At 34.2% G+C, this 13658-nt stretch overlaps 4 protein-coding genes across 4 annotated transcripts; 2 read left to right on the forward strand and 2 right to left on the reverse strand.

The window, feature by feature from the left end:
- Window positions 1-566: 566 nt before the first annotated feature.
- LOC117133595 lies at window positions 567-4061 on the reverse strand. Its single transcript, XM_033290143.1, has 4 exons — window positions 3102-4061; window positions 2475-3047; window positions 2054-2378; window positions 567-1958 (listed from the first exon to the last, which is right to left on the reverse strand). Exons 1-4 carry the CDS (start codon window positions 3545-3547, stop codon window positions 1623-1625), a joined length of 1680 nt encoding a protein of 559 aa, XP_033146034.1. The 5' UTR covers window positions 3548-4061; the 3' UTR covers window positions 567-1622.
- Window positions 818-1300, forward strand: LOC103863375. Its single transcript, XM_009141125.1, has one exon. The coding sequence runs from the start codon at window positions 818-820 to the stop codon at window positions 1298-1300; it is 483 nt and encodes a 160-aa protein (XP_009139373.1).
- Window positions 4062-5259: 1198 nt separating the features above from the next.
- On the forward strand, window positions 5260-7658 carry LOC103863254. The gene is made up of 8 exons (XM_009141010.2): window positions 5260-5670; window positions 5744-5891; window positions 5967-6117; window positions 6204-6329; window positions 6407-6487; window positions 6577-6769; window positions 6851-7121; window positions 7195-7658. The coding sequence occupies exons 1-8, from the start codon at window positions 5476-5478 to the stop codon at window positions 7443-7445; spliced, it is 1416 nt and encodes a 471-aa protein (XP_009139258.2). The 5' UTR covers window positions 5260-5475; the 3' UTR covers window positions 7446-7658.
- A 22-nt stretch (window positions 7659-7680) lies between these two features.
- On the reverse strand, window positions 7681-10455 carry LOC103863255 (cyclin-dependent kinase B1-1). The gene is made up of 4 exons (XM_009141011.3): window positions 9721-10455; window positions 9551-9620; window positions 8145-8283; window positions 7681-8008 (listed from the first exon to the last, which is right to left on the reverse strand). Exons 1-4 carry the CDS (start codon window positions 10331-10333, stop codon window positions 7916-7918), a joined length of 915 nt encoding a protein of 304 aa, XP_009139259.1. The 5' UTR covers window positions 10334-10455; the 3' UTR covers window positions 7681-7915.
- Between the last annotated feature and the right edge of the window lie 3203 nt (window positions 10456-13658).

A 13658-nucleotide genomic window follows, 5' to 3' on the forward strand; every position in this document is an offset into this window, starting at 1 on the left:
AAATTAACTAATCTAGATTTAGGGTTTTGAGTTGGGGGTGAGAGAGGATTTTTTGAATGTGAAATTTAGGATTCTAATAAATATATAAATAAAGACTTAAAAAAATAAAAATTAAAAAAAAATAGTTTCAAACATAATTTTCGATTTTCAAAAAGCAATTTTGAAAAAAAAAATTCAAAAATTTTTTATAAAAAGTTCGAATTTGAAAAACTATAATTAGAAAAAAAATTAAAAAAATTATTATTTTTTATTTATTTAAATAATATATATATATAGAGAACAAGAGTATAATAGTCTTTTGCCACGTAATAAAGAAAGTATTTACGAAAATGTACATTTAGTGGTAATAAAGATGAATAATTATACCATGAAAGTGATAAACATTAAAATCCCTCATGATTATATGATTTTGCGTTCAGTCAAAAATTCATTCAGTCAAAAATACTTTAACATTTAGATTTTGTGTTTAGTGATTATTGTTCAAAATTTAGTATTTAGGGGGGGGAAAATTCCTTAAAAATACACAGACTAATTTTCCTTTGCTAAATTAATACACGAACTATTTAGGCTTCCCAATTAATACACAGACTAAATTTCGTTACCCATAAAATACATCAACTTTTGAATTTCGGAAGTTTCACACCTCAAATTAGACGGCGTTAACTCTGTTTAACTGAGTATTAAGACGACGTTAATAACTTAACTGAACACGTGCTTAACCTGTTAAAACTCGGTTCCTTTATAAAAATCCCAAAATCGATTGAGAACAAACCCTAATTTCGTTCTTCTCATATTTTTCTCAGAAATTCCCAAATCGATGGCTAAGAGTGAGGGGTCGAGTTCAGGTGCAAGGTCATCCTATAAGAAGAAGTTCGGCGGTCCTTTATGCTACTGCAAGAAACCAACGAGTACCGCGAAGGCTTGGACAGATGACAATCCGGGTCGAAGGTTTTGGTTGTGTGATTCTCATGGGTTCGTCGATTGGGTTGATAAGGAGGAGCAAAATGAATGGCAGAAACAGAGTTTACTGGAGGCCAGAAGCGTGATGGATCGTCAGAGAGAAGAAATAAAAAATCTTAAACAGTTGCTTAGGACAACTTCTCAAGAAGCCCCAGCTGGAGATTCAACTGAATTACTGTTGGAGGAAGGAAACAGACTTGCAGAGGAGAAGGAGAAACTTGAAATTGCACTGATAACATCAGTTGAAAAAGAGAAATTGCTAAGGCAATTCGTTGGTCTTTCGTGGGGAGGCTTCATTGTTGTCATAATCATCATGGGCGTTATCGTGGTGAAGAAGTAGTTATGGTTTGTGTCTTTTGTTGTCATCTCTCATTAGGATTTGTGTTTCATTTGTGTTTCTGTTTCGGTTTGTATTAACGATGGATGTGTGTTGTAATGTTTCGGTTTGTCATCGATCATCAATGAAGTTTATGTTAGTTGTTGTTATATTTTGTGTCTTTTTCCTCTCTTCTTTCTTAAATAAAGCAAGCTTAACATAGATAATCTTAAAGAGAAGTGACAGAAGGTGATGAAGTTTAAGTAAACATCCAACCAAAAGAACATCCTACATAGTTTTAGAAGTGAGAAAAGTACAATACAAGAAGATAACAAAGAGATAGAGCCTAAGAGTCTTGAGGTTGTTGTTGAGAGCCTTGTGAATTCTGATCACTCACAGCAGTAGGCCCCCATACATCAAATACACGACCAGAGTAAGGACCAATATAGCAACCAGACTCTCTTGGAACAGGAGTCTCACGCTCACGTCCGCGACCGCGACCACGCCCTCTCCCTCGTCCCCGTGGTCGGCCACGTCCTCTTGCAGCTGGAGCATTTGAAGGCTGTGGAGCAGTTGAAGGTTGTGGATCAACACAAGGCTGTGTGCTGACCGGATTTGGTGTGGACTGACTTTGAGCATTCCTCCTCCTCTTCGGTGCATTGTGAATGCTCCAAGGATCATCCTTATAAAGAAAAGCATATATGAATTAACTTATAATTCGGATCAACACATCAATAAACAAGCTTCATCTCTACTAATCAACTTGTAACTAACCGGAGTCTTTTTTGGTCGTCCTCTTTTGCGTTTAGGAAGTTCAGGAGCAGCTTGTAGAGTACAAGTTCCACAGTTATGACCGGTTTGCTTACAGTTGCTACATGTCATCCTTCTTCCTTCTCTTGTGACCTTGGTTGGATTTGTCTTTGACTCATGTGCCTCTTTGATCCTATCATAATTTTTCGGACGTCCCGGCATTCTCCTTTTTTCAGGGATTTGTACAGCTTCTTTACCCGTCTTCTCCCACAATCTCTCACCGTTAACAGGTTTTATGTTGTTTTCATAAGTATCTTGCCACCTTGATGTCAGATAGTAACTATCAACATAGCTACAAACAAGAGAGAATGAGAGCGTTAAAACATATATAAAATAGACAAAGCTACAAACGAGAGAGAGTGAGAGAGAGAGAAGTTAAGGTACTCACTCTGCAGGTTCCTTATTATGCTCATTGATGACGTAAATAGCATGCTGGCAAGGTATTCCCGTGATGTCCCATCGATTACAAGCACAATGCTGTTGTGGAAGACATACCAAGTAGCTACAATCAAACTCAGTGACTTCATATAAGCTTTCACTGCTTTTAATGACCGTGCAATAAATCTTCCACTTGCATTTAACGTTTGTGCAAATGGCTCCTAACTTCGTTTTCTCCCATCTACATAGCTTCACATCGTAGTTTGTCTTCAGAACATAGCGCAACAGCTGATCTTTGAACTCCTCCCCACTGTTGAATGTCTGCATTAACCACAAGTACGGAGGCTTCTCATTGCTGTATCTTGTTCTCGAAATGACCTTTTCCTGTCGATTGAAGTCTTCCCATTCATCGTCAGTGTCAACAGTAGGAGCCGGATGTTCAACATCCCTTAACTGTCTCTCAGATTCTTCTTCTTCATCATCATTAGCTCCACCTCTAACTTCCTCATCATCATTAGCTTCACCTCTAACTTCTTCTTCACGAATATCTCCAAAGAGTGACTGAAATGGAATATCTTCTCCTCCATCTTCGATGATTTCTTCTTCTACCTCATCAGCAGCGTTAGACTGTCCTCCATCTTCGATGATTTCTTCTTCTACCTCATCAGCAGCGTTAGACTGTTCTCCATTGTCCTGCCTCTCATCATCTCTGTCTTCTTCACTTCTTTCTTCTTCACCTCTGTCTTCTTCACCTCTTTCTTCTTCACCATCTTTCTGTACTTCTTCATCAACCCTTTCTTTTTCACCTCTGTTTTGCTCAATGTAAATATCGACCGCACCTACTTTCACAGCTTCACCACACATCTGATTAATAGACGAATCTGAAGTGAGTTCGGAAATCGTTCTCACTAAATCCATAGTTTCTTGTGGAAGCTTGTACCAAACATATTTTACTGACCCACTTGACCCATTGTCTTCACAGAAACCTTCAAACATTGACCATGTCATGTAATCCGGATCGATAACAATATCTTTGTTGACAAATCCTCCCCGATAGAAAAAATTGTTATCTTTGTGCTCCATTATGCCTCCATAGTGTAGAGAAATCTTTATTACTCCTTGATCACTACAATCAAAGTAATGAATTAGAATCAAAGGCAAATTCAAAGCGACATGTTCTAAAGAATCAAAAGATTTTTAGAAAACGAAATCACCTCATCTTCTTTGTATCTCTAAAACATGGAGATCAAAGCGACAGAAGAAGAAGAACAAAGTTTCGAGAAGAAGAGAATTCGAATAAATTAGGGTTCTTAATCGATTTGGGACTAGACGAAATTAGGGTTTGTTCTCAATCGATTTGGGAATTTTATGAAAATACCCGAGTTTTTCACGGCTCAAGCACGTGTCTAACGAGCAAATTAACGTCGTCTTAATACTCAGTTAAACAGAGTTAACGCCGTCTAATTTGAGGTGTGAAACTTCCGAAATTCAAAAGTTGATGTATTTTATGGGTAACGAAATTTAGTCTGTGTATTAATTGGGAAGCCTAAATAGTTCGTGTATTAATTTAGCAAAGGAAAATTAGTCTGTGTATTTTTAAGGAATTTTCCCTTTAGGGGGTGAGGTTGGTTTTATAAACATATATAAATAACTCTTAAATATTTATAAATGATATAGGATGTCTAGTTATATTTTCATAATAAAATTAAGATATTTATGAAAGGGGAATTTCATCTTTACCAATTTCATGATACCATTATTCATCTTTACTACCACTAAAGAGATACTTTCAAAAATACATTATTCATTAAATGGCAAAAGACTCTTATATTATTGTTCTCTATATATATAATAAATAATTATTTAAATAAACAAGTAAAAGAATATAAAAAATAAAGAAAAATATTTTTTTTTATGTTTTCGAATTACACTTTTTCAAATTCAAACTTTTTTATAAATCTTTTTTTGTTTTTGAAATTTTTTTTTTCGATTTTTTTTCAAAATTTCTTTTTGAAAATCGAAATTATGTTTGAGACTATTTTTAAAAATTTTATATTTTTAAGTATTTATTTATATATTTATGAGAATCATATATTTCACATTCCAAAATTATATCTCACCCCTCAACTCTATACCCTAAATATATATTAGTTAATCCTAAAAGTATAAATGTCTTTTACCTTTCATTAAATATAAGGGTAAAAGTGGTTAGTGTAAACATGAAAAGTGATATTATGAATATGGTATTTGTGGCAATTTTCCTTTATGAAAATGATTATCAATTTAAAATTATTTTTTAAAAATATATTAATTTGATATAAAGTTAGAATTCCCCAAGAACCAAGAGAAATAGAACATCTCATGGCTTTTTCAATTTCTACTGTTTTCATTAATACATATTAAAAATATTATTTACTTATACTATATAAAAGATATTTATTTAGAATAATTTATATTTTCATGTTATGTTTAAAAAAATATACTTTAGCATCTAGCATTTTAATTAATGCATAATTTTATAAGTAAATATATTGTTATGTTTAAGTAATTTAAAAATACTGCAAAATATTTGTATTAATAGTTGTAAACAGAAATATTATCTTCCAATATATTTTGAGTCTAGAGTATTTTAAAATTTTATTTTTGTTCAAAATAAGTTATTTACAAAATTAAGTAAATTTATATAAGATACTATAGAATAACGAAAATTAATGAAATAATTCTATTATCACTTTTTTTTTTCTTTGGCATCTATATTCTATTATGACTTTTGTACTACATGATTGGTTAGTGCTCGAAAAAAAAAAAAAGATTGGTTAGTGCTCGAAATTTGGGATGTTGAAGGAAAGAGGTTTGAGTTAATTCCAAATCTGAATCTGTAAAAAACTCTTTACCTTTCACTGGGTATGTAGTAGAAGCCCTCACTACTCGAGATTCCAGCTCTCGCTTCTTCTTCTGCCTGCATCGTTAGGGTTTCCAACAAAATCGAAAATCCTTACTCTATCTAATAGATGGAGGGAAGACGGATTACAGCTAGCCCTAGGCCTTGCAGCGGCGGAAGAAGAGTCGTCGCGAAGAAGAGACCTCGTCCCGATGGGTTCGTCAACAGCGTCAAAAAGCTCCAACGAAGAGAAATCTCGTCTCGCAAAGATCGAGCTTTCTCCATCAGCACTGCCCAGGAGAGATTCCGCAACATGCGTCTCGTGGTAACTCTAGATTATATGAACTTGATTCGGTACTAAAGTAAGCTCCTTTCGTTGAATTGATTTTTGTTTTCAGGAGCAATACGATACTCATGATCCCAAGGGACATTGTTTAGTTGCGTTACCGTTTTTGATGAAGAGAACTAAAGTTATCGAGATAGTTGCTGCGAGGGACATTGTCTTTGCGCTTGCTCACTCTGGTGTCTGTGCAGCTTTCAGTAGAGGTAACTTAAAACTTCTTAAAGCTTTCACCTTTGAGACGCTTTTACATTTTTTTTGGATTCTTGTTTGAATTGCAGAGACGAATAGGAGGATATGCTTTTTGAATGTAAGTCCAGATGAAGTCATTAGGAGCTTGTTCTACAACAAGAACAATGATTCCCTCATCACTGTTTCTGTTTATGCTTCTGACAATTTCAGCTCTTTGAAATGCAGATCCACTAGAATTGAGTATGTTTGTCTCTCCCTTATCGGTTCTTATCTTACTGGGTTATGCGAAATAATGAGCCTTTTCTGGTTGTTTTTTCAACTATTAGGTATATTCTGAGAGGTCAGCCAGATGCAGGGTTTGCCCTTTTTGAGTCTGAATCGTTAAAGTGGCCTGGTTTTGTAGAGTTTGATGACGTTAATGGAAAGGTGCTTACGTATTCTGCACAGGACAGGTTATCTTTCTGGCCTTCACTACCCAAATTTTGTGACTACAAGTTTCTTCTTCTGAGATTTATAGCTGTTTGTGCAGTGTGTACAAGGTTTTTGATCTGAAAAACTATACCATGCTGTATTCGATATCAGATAAACATGTCCAAGAAATTAAAATAAGGTAACCTTTTCTCCATTGGTGTTTAGCCCCTTTTTGTGTTGACTTAGTTATGTGAACTTTTAATTACTCAAGTTTTTTTCCTGAAACAGTCCAGGGATAATGTTATTGATCTTCAAGAGAGCTACAAGTCACGTTCCTTTGAAGATTCTGTCGATAGAAGACGGCACAGTTCTCAAGTCCTTCAATCATTTACTTCACCGGAACAAGAAAGTTGATTTCATTGAACAATTCAACGAGAAACTTCTCGTTAAGCAAGAGAATGAGAATCTCCAAATACTCGACGTAAGTCAGCTTCAAATCAATCTCTTAGTTTCTATCTTGCATGTCGTTAACAAAGGTTTGTCTCTGATTTGCAATACGCAGGTCAGAACCGCTGAACAAATGGAAGTTAGCAGAGCAGAGTTCATGACACCGTCTGCGTTCATATTTCTTTACGAGAACCAGCTGTTTCTAACATTCAGGAACCGGAACGTGTCCGTGTGGAACTTTCGTGGAGAGCTGGTGACTTCCTTTGAGGACCATCTTCTATGGCATCCGGACTGCAACACAAACAACATCTACATAACAAGTGATCAAGATCTGATCATCTCGTATTGCAAAGCTGATACTGAAGATCAGTGGATAGAAGGAAATGGTAAAACACAATTAAAAGCTCGTCTTAATACAGTTAACCCTTTAAACTAACATCTCTCGTATTAATGGTGCAGCGGGATCAATTAATATCAGCAATATATTGACTGGGAAGTGCTTAGCTAAGATAACATCAAGCAGTGGACCTCCAAAAGAAGATGAGAGCAGCAGCACTAGTAGTAGTAGTAGTTTGGGGACCAACTCAAAGCAGAGGAGAAACGCTGTGGCTGAAGCTTTGGAAGACATAACGGCTCTATTTTATGACGAAGAACGCAATGAGATATACACTGGAAACAGACACGGTTTTGTTCATGTGTGGTCCAACTGATCTCACATCACGTCATCATCGTTGGCTACTTCTACTGTAGTACTTGATTTCTTCAGTTGTGTGTAGTACTCAATCTTTTAACTTAGTGTCTTTTGAGCAGCTTGTTGTGAATCTACTTTGGGCATGTGTTTGTGCGTTGTGTAACACTAGTATCATTGTACGTAACATTTGGGGTTTGATAATTTTATTAGAGACCCTTTATTTCACTTAAAAGAAACCCAACATCTTAAGAAAGTTGAGCAACAAGTTTTTTATAGAGACGACGTAAAGAAGCAATCTTACCATTGTTACCAAACCATTGTGTTTTACATTGAACTGAGAAAACAAATCTATCATTCAAACATGAGACTGATGTGTCGGAAAGCAACAGAAATCAAATGTTTAGATTCACCAAGATGATGATAACAAGTTTTATCAATTAACTTGTCAACTCAAAGATAAGTCGTATTCTTGTATGGAAGTATGAAGCTTCAGAACTGGGACTTGTCAAGGCTGTCAAAGTAAGGGTGATCAAGTGCTGTCTTTGCTGCAATTCTTTCAGCAGGATTGTACTTGAGCATTTTCTGCATTTGTTTAAAACATGGATCGCTCAATAAGATGGATAAAAAGAGACTTAACAAAGAGTCTCAGCCTAAGAAGAGGAAGCAATTTCGCAACATTATTCATATTCTCGGTTCATGAGGCAGTCAGTTAACTTACCGTGAGAAGATCAACTCCTTGAGGCGAAAGAGATGGAACAGCACGTGCTAAGTCTTGCGGCTCCCACTTTGGGTAGACATGCCAGTCACGCAGAGAGGAAACACCCGGCCATTGCTGCTCTGTTGGTGTCCCTAGCAATCTCCATGAACCAAGAAAACCATTTGTAAGATACTAATCTTAATACAAGAATAGTCATAACATACAATGCCGGATCCAAAACGACCTTCATTTCACCAAAAACATTCGAGAGTCAAACACTACAATCAAGGAAAAATGGACTACAACGGGTCTATTGATTTCGACTTGTAACTGAGCTGGTGTTCTAACAATCTCAATGAACCAAGAAAACCATTTTTAAGATACTAATCTCTATACACGAATAGTCATAATATTTAATACCAAATCCAAAACAAATATAACTTCAATTCAGCAAAAAAAGCATTCAAGAATAGACCATTACGATCGATGAAACTGGACTACAAAGGGTCTATTGATTTCAATTAATAGCTAGCTATATCATTCATTGATATACACAGACAGTATCAATACTGCAAACATACCTGAAGATACATATCTCTATGCAAGAATAGTCATATGTTACAATGCCAAATCCAAAAAGAACTTCAATTCACCAAAAGAACACCCAATACTGAATCATTACGATCAAGGGGAACTGGACTATAAAGGGTCTATTGATTTAAATTAGTAGCTATATATATTATTCAAGGATGCATAGAAAGTAAACAACTTTGAGAAAACCAGAAGGGCCCATGGAAGTTACAAATCTCTGTACAAGAATGGTCATAAGATACAATGCCGAATCCAAAAAGAGCTTCATTTCAGCAAAAAAGCATTCAAGAATGGATCCTTATGATCGAAGAAAACTGGACTGGAAAGGGTCTATTGATTTCAGTTCAACTCAACAAAAAGCATTCAAGAGTGAATCATTATGATGAAGAAGAACTGAACTACAAAGGGTCTACTCGATTTCAATTCAATCCACCCAAAAAATACTCGAGAGTGAATCATTATGATTAAGAAAAATTGGACTGTAAAGGGTCTAACTCGATTTTAATTCAATTCAGAAAAAACAGTCAAGAGTGAATCATTATGATCAAGAAAAAACTGGACTGTAAAGGGTTTATTGATTTCAATTCCATTCAACAAAAGCATTCAAGAGTGAATCATTATGATCAAAGAAAACTGGACTACAAAGTGTCTATTGATTTCAATTCAATTCAGCAAAAACATTCAAGAGTGAATCACTATGATCAAGAAAAACGGGACTGTAAAGGGTCTACACGATTTCAATTAGTAGTTAGCTATATCATTCATTAATGCACACAAAGTAACAATCTTTCAAAAGAACCAATGGAAGTTAACATTCAAAGGAAAGGCAAACATACTTGAAGATATGAAGCAATTGCTGATACTCAGAATCACCAGGGAAAAGCGCTTGCCTCCTAACCATCTCAGCTGTCCAAAATCCAAAGAAACAAACAAACATCAAACACAAAACTACATCCCATTAGAGAAAAATTCAAAAACAATCAATTCAAGACTACTAAGTACTAACCAAAGATGCAACCAACAGACCACATATCAACAGCAGTAGAGTAATGAGTCGAGCCAAGAAGAACCTCCGGAGCTCTATACCAAAGCGTCACAATCTCATGCGTATAAGACTTAAGCGGCACCGTGAAGGTCCTCCCGAGCCCCAAATCAGCGATCTTAAGCAACTCCTTATCCTTCAGCAGAAGCAGATTCTGCGGCTTCAAATCGCGGTGAAGCACGCCGTGGCTGTGGCAATGCGCGACGCCTTTGCAGAGCTGGAACATGAGCTTCTGGATCAGAGGATCGCCGAGGGGCCTAGGGTTGGCGGATTTGCGGAAGGAATCGACGAATTTCTTGAGGTCGGTGTCGAGGTATTCGAAGACGAGGTAGAGGTTGGACTTCGCGGGGGGCTTGAGGACGTGCTCGACGCAGAGGAGGCGGACGATGTAGAGGGAGGTGGAGAGCATCTGGAGGAGGGAGATCTCGCGGAGGGCGGTGGGGGGGATGCCTTCCTCGTCGATCTCGAGGCGCGTTTTCTTGAGCGCGACGAGTTTGCCGGTGGATTTCTCGACGGCTTTGTAGACTTTGCCGTAGGTGCCTTCGCCGACTTTCTCTAGCTTCTCGTACTTCTCCATTGTTGGTGATCGAGGAGGAGATGGTTGAGGAAGGGTTTCTCTCTGTATTAATGGAGAGAGAGAGAGACGCTCCTTTTGGATGAGAGATGATGCCACGTCGGATTGTTTTCCCGCTCCTGGTGAATTTTGAATTCTCTCAATCGATGCTTCTTCATACGTGTAGGGGTGTCAAAATGGATCAAATGGGTCAACCCAACCCATAACCCAAATGGATCAACCCAACCTATAACCCAAATGGGTTTACTGTTAATGGGTCATGAGTCAACCCAACCTATTTATTAAATAGGTTGGGTTGACCCATGACCCATTAAATTAAATAGGTTAGATGGGTTAATGGCTGACTCATCAATCCAACATCTATATAATGCGTTTTTGTGGGAAAATGCGTTTTTACAGGAAAACGCGTTTTTTTGCGGAAAACGCATTTTTGCAGAAAAATGCGTTTTTGTGGGAAAATACGTTTTTGTAGGAAAACGCGTTTTGCGGGAAAACGCATTTTTGCGGGAAATTGCGTTTTTGCGGTTTTGGTGGAAAATGCGTTTTTGCGGAAAAATGAGTTTTTGCGGTTTTGGCGGAAAATGCGTTTTTTGCGGTTTTGGCGGAAAAATGCGTTTTTTGCGGTTTTGGCAGGAAAACGTGTTTTGCGGTTTTGGCAGGAAAACGCGTTTTTGCAGTTTTAGCGAAAAAACATATTTTCACGGTTTTAGCGGAAAAAAACTTATTTTTGCAGGTTTTGGCGGGAAACGCATTTTACCACCGAATAAATGATTGAACTTTTGAAAAACTCATAATTTTCCAATTCTATCAAACTTTAGAATTGAGTGGTTTATTATACATGTGACAAATGACTTTACTTTGTGCATTTTATAGATATTTTTATTTTATTTTATTTTTATATTTTATACATAAATTATTGGAAATTCTCCAGATAGACCTTAATTTTTTTTTTAAATCACAAATATAACTTATAATAATAAAAATAAGTTGACAAAAAAAATAATCAAAATAATCATTAGAAGATAAATAAATCATTTATATATATTAATAGAGAAACATTTAAAAAGTTATAACATATAGTTTGTATTAATTAAAAAAATGTGTCATGCTGACTTGTCGTGTAATTAGAATATTAATTTTTTTTATGTGGCGATTTGAGAATCAATTGAGAATTTTGTTATTTCAAAAATAAATTGTTAGAAAATGTTATATTATATAGTATGTCTATTATGGACCTTCCATTTATCAAATTGAAACTATTATATATTATTTCTTTAAATAAAACCTACAAAATTACCAAATATGATTAAAATATATACGGCAATTAATGATTTTAAATAATAAAGATTTGCTAACATTCCGTATACTTTCTATCATTTTTGTTTAATTATTTATTATTAAAGTAAACTATACAATTACATTAATCATATAATAAAAAATTAGATTTTTTTGTTGTATATGTTGTATTTTGAATTTTTTTTAAACGAGTATAAATTATTAAAGTTGTTAAAAGTCTCATATCAACTTTTGTGATCAATGTTTAAATTTTTTTCTATAATAAGATACAATGATTATAAAATTATATGAATAAATAATTTTATTTTAATAGGTGTTTGTGTTGATATATATATATATATATATACACATATTTCATATCGTTTAAATTAAACTATACATCATATGAAAATACATACTTATATTTTGATATCTGCGTTGAACATATATTGAAAAGTTGATATTTTTATCTTAAAATTTTCATTTTTTAAATGATTATAAATTATTGAAACCACTAAACATTCCACATTAAAAAAAATCGTTGGTGTAAAATTTTGTTACACAAATATACAAATAATCATAAAAACATATGAGTAGAAACTTCATTTAATAAATATTCAAATTAAAAGTATACTATATATCTATGTTAATATCATTTAAATTTAATTATATATTGTATACGATAGATTAGATTGATTGTTTTGATTTACTTACCCTAAAATGATTGTGAATAAACAAAAACGGTCATTTGATTTATATGTGCACGCCAATTTATTACATAATAGTAACTGATTTCTTAGTTATTATATAATTATTATTTTATTATTTCATAATATGAAGAAAAACATAAAATAAGTAATAAATATAAAATATTTATTCTGCACAAGTCGGAGATCTTAACCTAATTATGTATCTTTTTAATAATTTTAAATCTTAAATATTTCCTAAATTTCAGGCCAAAATAAAATAATGAAATGAGAATAAACTCAAAAATCAATATTTATATCGAGCAATAACCAAATGAAAAAAACGACACAAAATAAGAAAAATATTGAATATATATAGGATTGGCACGTGAACATAAACTTCCATAACCATAATTAACTTTTAAATTGCTAAATCATGATATAAAACCGAGCTGACATAGTTTCATCAGTAAACAAATTATGTAATTAACAAAAAAGTTTATAAAAAATTGTTTAAGGGTCAAAAATATTAATTTGATCAAGAATATAAATTTTATTTCTCCATACAATATTTTTTAAATAATTTTCATATAAATTCACCATGCGCAAAGCGCAGGTCTTATCCTAGTATATATTTATATCTTAGTGTTCACTATTTTTTTAAACGTTGGTTTATTAGAATATTACAATTATGAGAAATATTACATAGACGATTCGGCAACCGACAATACTACATGCCTTATGAGGATCTACATCTAAATGCATCACCAGAGCCGTCCTATAAAGATTCATACCTAACCGGGGTTTACTTGCACCATGTTGAAGATCCATTGTTAGCTTTTCATTCGTAGCTTGCATAATTGTTTACTAAATCGCTTTCTTCAGGAAATGAAATCTGGACCTACGTACAAGTGTAAAAGCATTAATGATCATTTAGTCAAACCACTGGACTAATGGGGCTTCCACTAGTGTTCACTACTTAGGATTTAAATCTAAGGGGGTGGTTTTAAAGGTGGGGTTAGAATTTAAAAATAAATAAATACTAAAAATTTTAAAAATAGTTCTAATAAGAATTTTCGGATTTCGAAATAAAATCCACAAAACTAAAATATTTCAGAAATAAAGAAACAATACATGTAGATCTTTTGTGTTATGATTTGATTTCAGAGGTTTTGGGAGAGCTTTGGTTTGTGGACTGGATTGTGAAAGAGCATGTTTCGAGAGCTTTTTAAAGAGGATCATCAATATCAGAGGCTATACCATTAAATACCTCAGTGATGAGTGAAGATCACAAACATAAGACATATCATCGAATAGGAAAAATATGTCACAAAGTTTTTTTCTGGGCAGCACACAAAGTTTATAAA

The sequence above is a fragment of the Brassica rapa genome, chromosome A04 (assembly GCF_000309985.2).
Source record: "Brassica rapa cultivar Chiifu-401-42 chromosome A04, CAAS_Brap_v3.01, whole genome shotgun sequence".
Lineage (NCBI taxonomy): Eukaryota > Viridiplantae > Streptophyta > Magnoliopsida > Brassicales > Brassicaceae > Brassica > Brassica rapa.

Bases quoted from the DNA above. Each gene is read 5' to 3' on its own strand.
- LOC103863375 (XM_009141125.1), top strand. From the start codon at position 818: ATGGCTAAGAGTGAGGGGTCGAGTTCAGGTGCAAGGTCATCCTATAAG.
- LOC117133595 (XM_033290143.1), bottom strand. From the start codon at position 3,547: ATGGAGCACAAAGATAACAATTTTTTCTATCGGGGAGGATTTGTCAAC. The intron at 2,379-2,474 runs GTGAGTACCTTA...TCTTGTTTGTAG, and splicing joins CATAATAAGGAACCTGCAGA to CTATGTTGATAGTTACTATC. The intron at 1,959-2,053 runs CCGGTTAGTTAC...TTTCTTTATAAG, and splicing joins GAGGACGACCAAAAAAGACT to GATGATCCTTGGAGCATTCA.
- LOC103863254 (XM_009141010.2), top strand. From the start codon at position 5,476: ATGGAGGGAAGACGGATTACAGCTAGCCCTAGGCCTTGCAGCGGCGGA. The intron at 5,892-5,966 runs GTAACTTAAAAC...TTTGAATTGCAG, and splicing joins CTGTGCAGCTTTCAGTAGAG to AGACGAATAGGAGGATATGC. The intron at 6,488-6,576 runs GTAACCTTTTCT...TTCCTGAAACAG, and splicing joins GTCCAAGAAATTAAAATAAG to TCCAGGGATAATGTTATTGA.
- LOC103863255 (XM_009141011.3), bottom strand. From the start codon at position 10,333: ATGGAGAAGTACGAGAAGCTAGAGAAAGTCGGCGAAGGCACCTACGGC. The intron at 8,284-9,550 runs GTATGTTTGCCT...TGGTTCATGGAG, and splicing joins CAATTGCTTCATATCTTCAA to ATTGCTAGGGACACCAACAG. The intron at 8,009-8,144 runs GTAAGTTAACTG...AAACAAATGCAG, and splicing joins AAGGAGTTGATCTTCTCACG to AAAATGCTCAAGTACAATCC.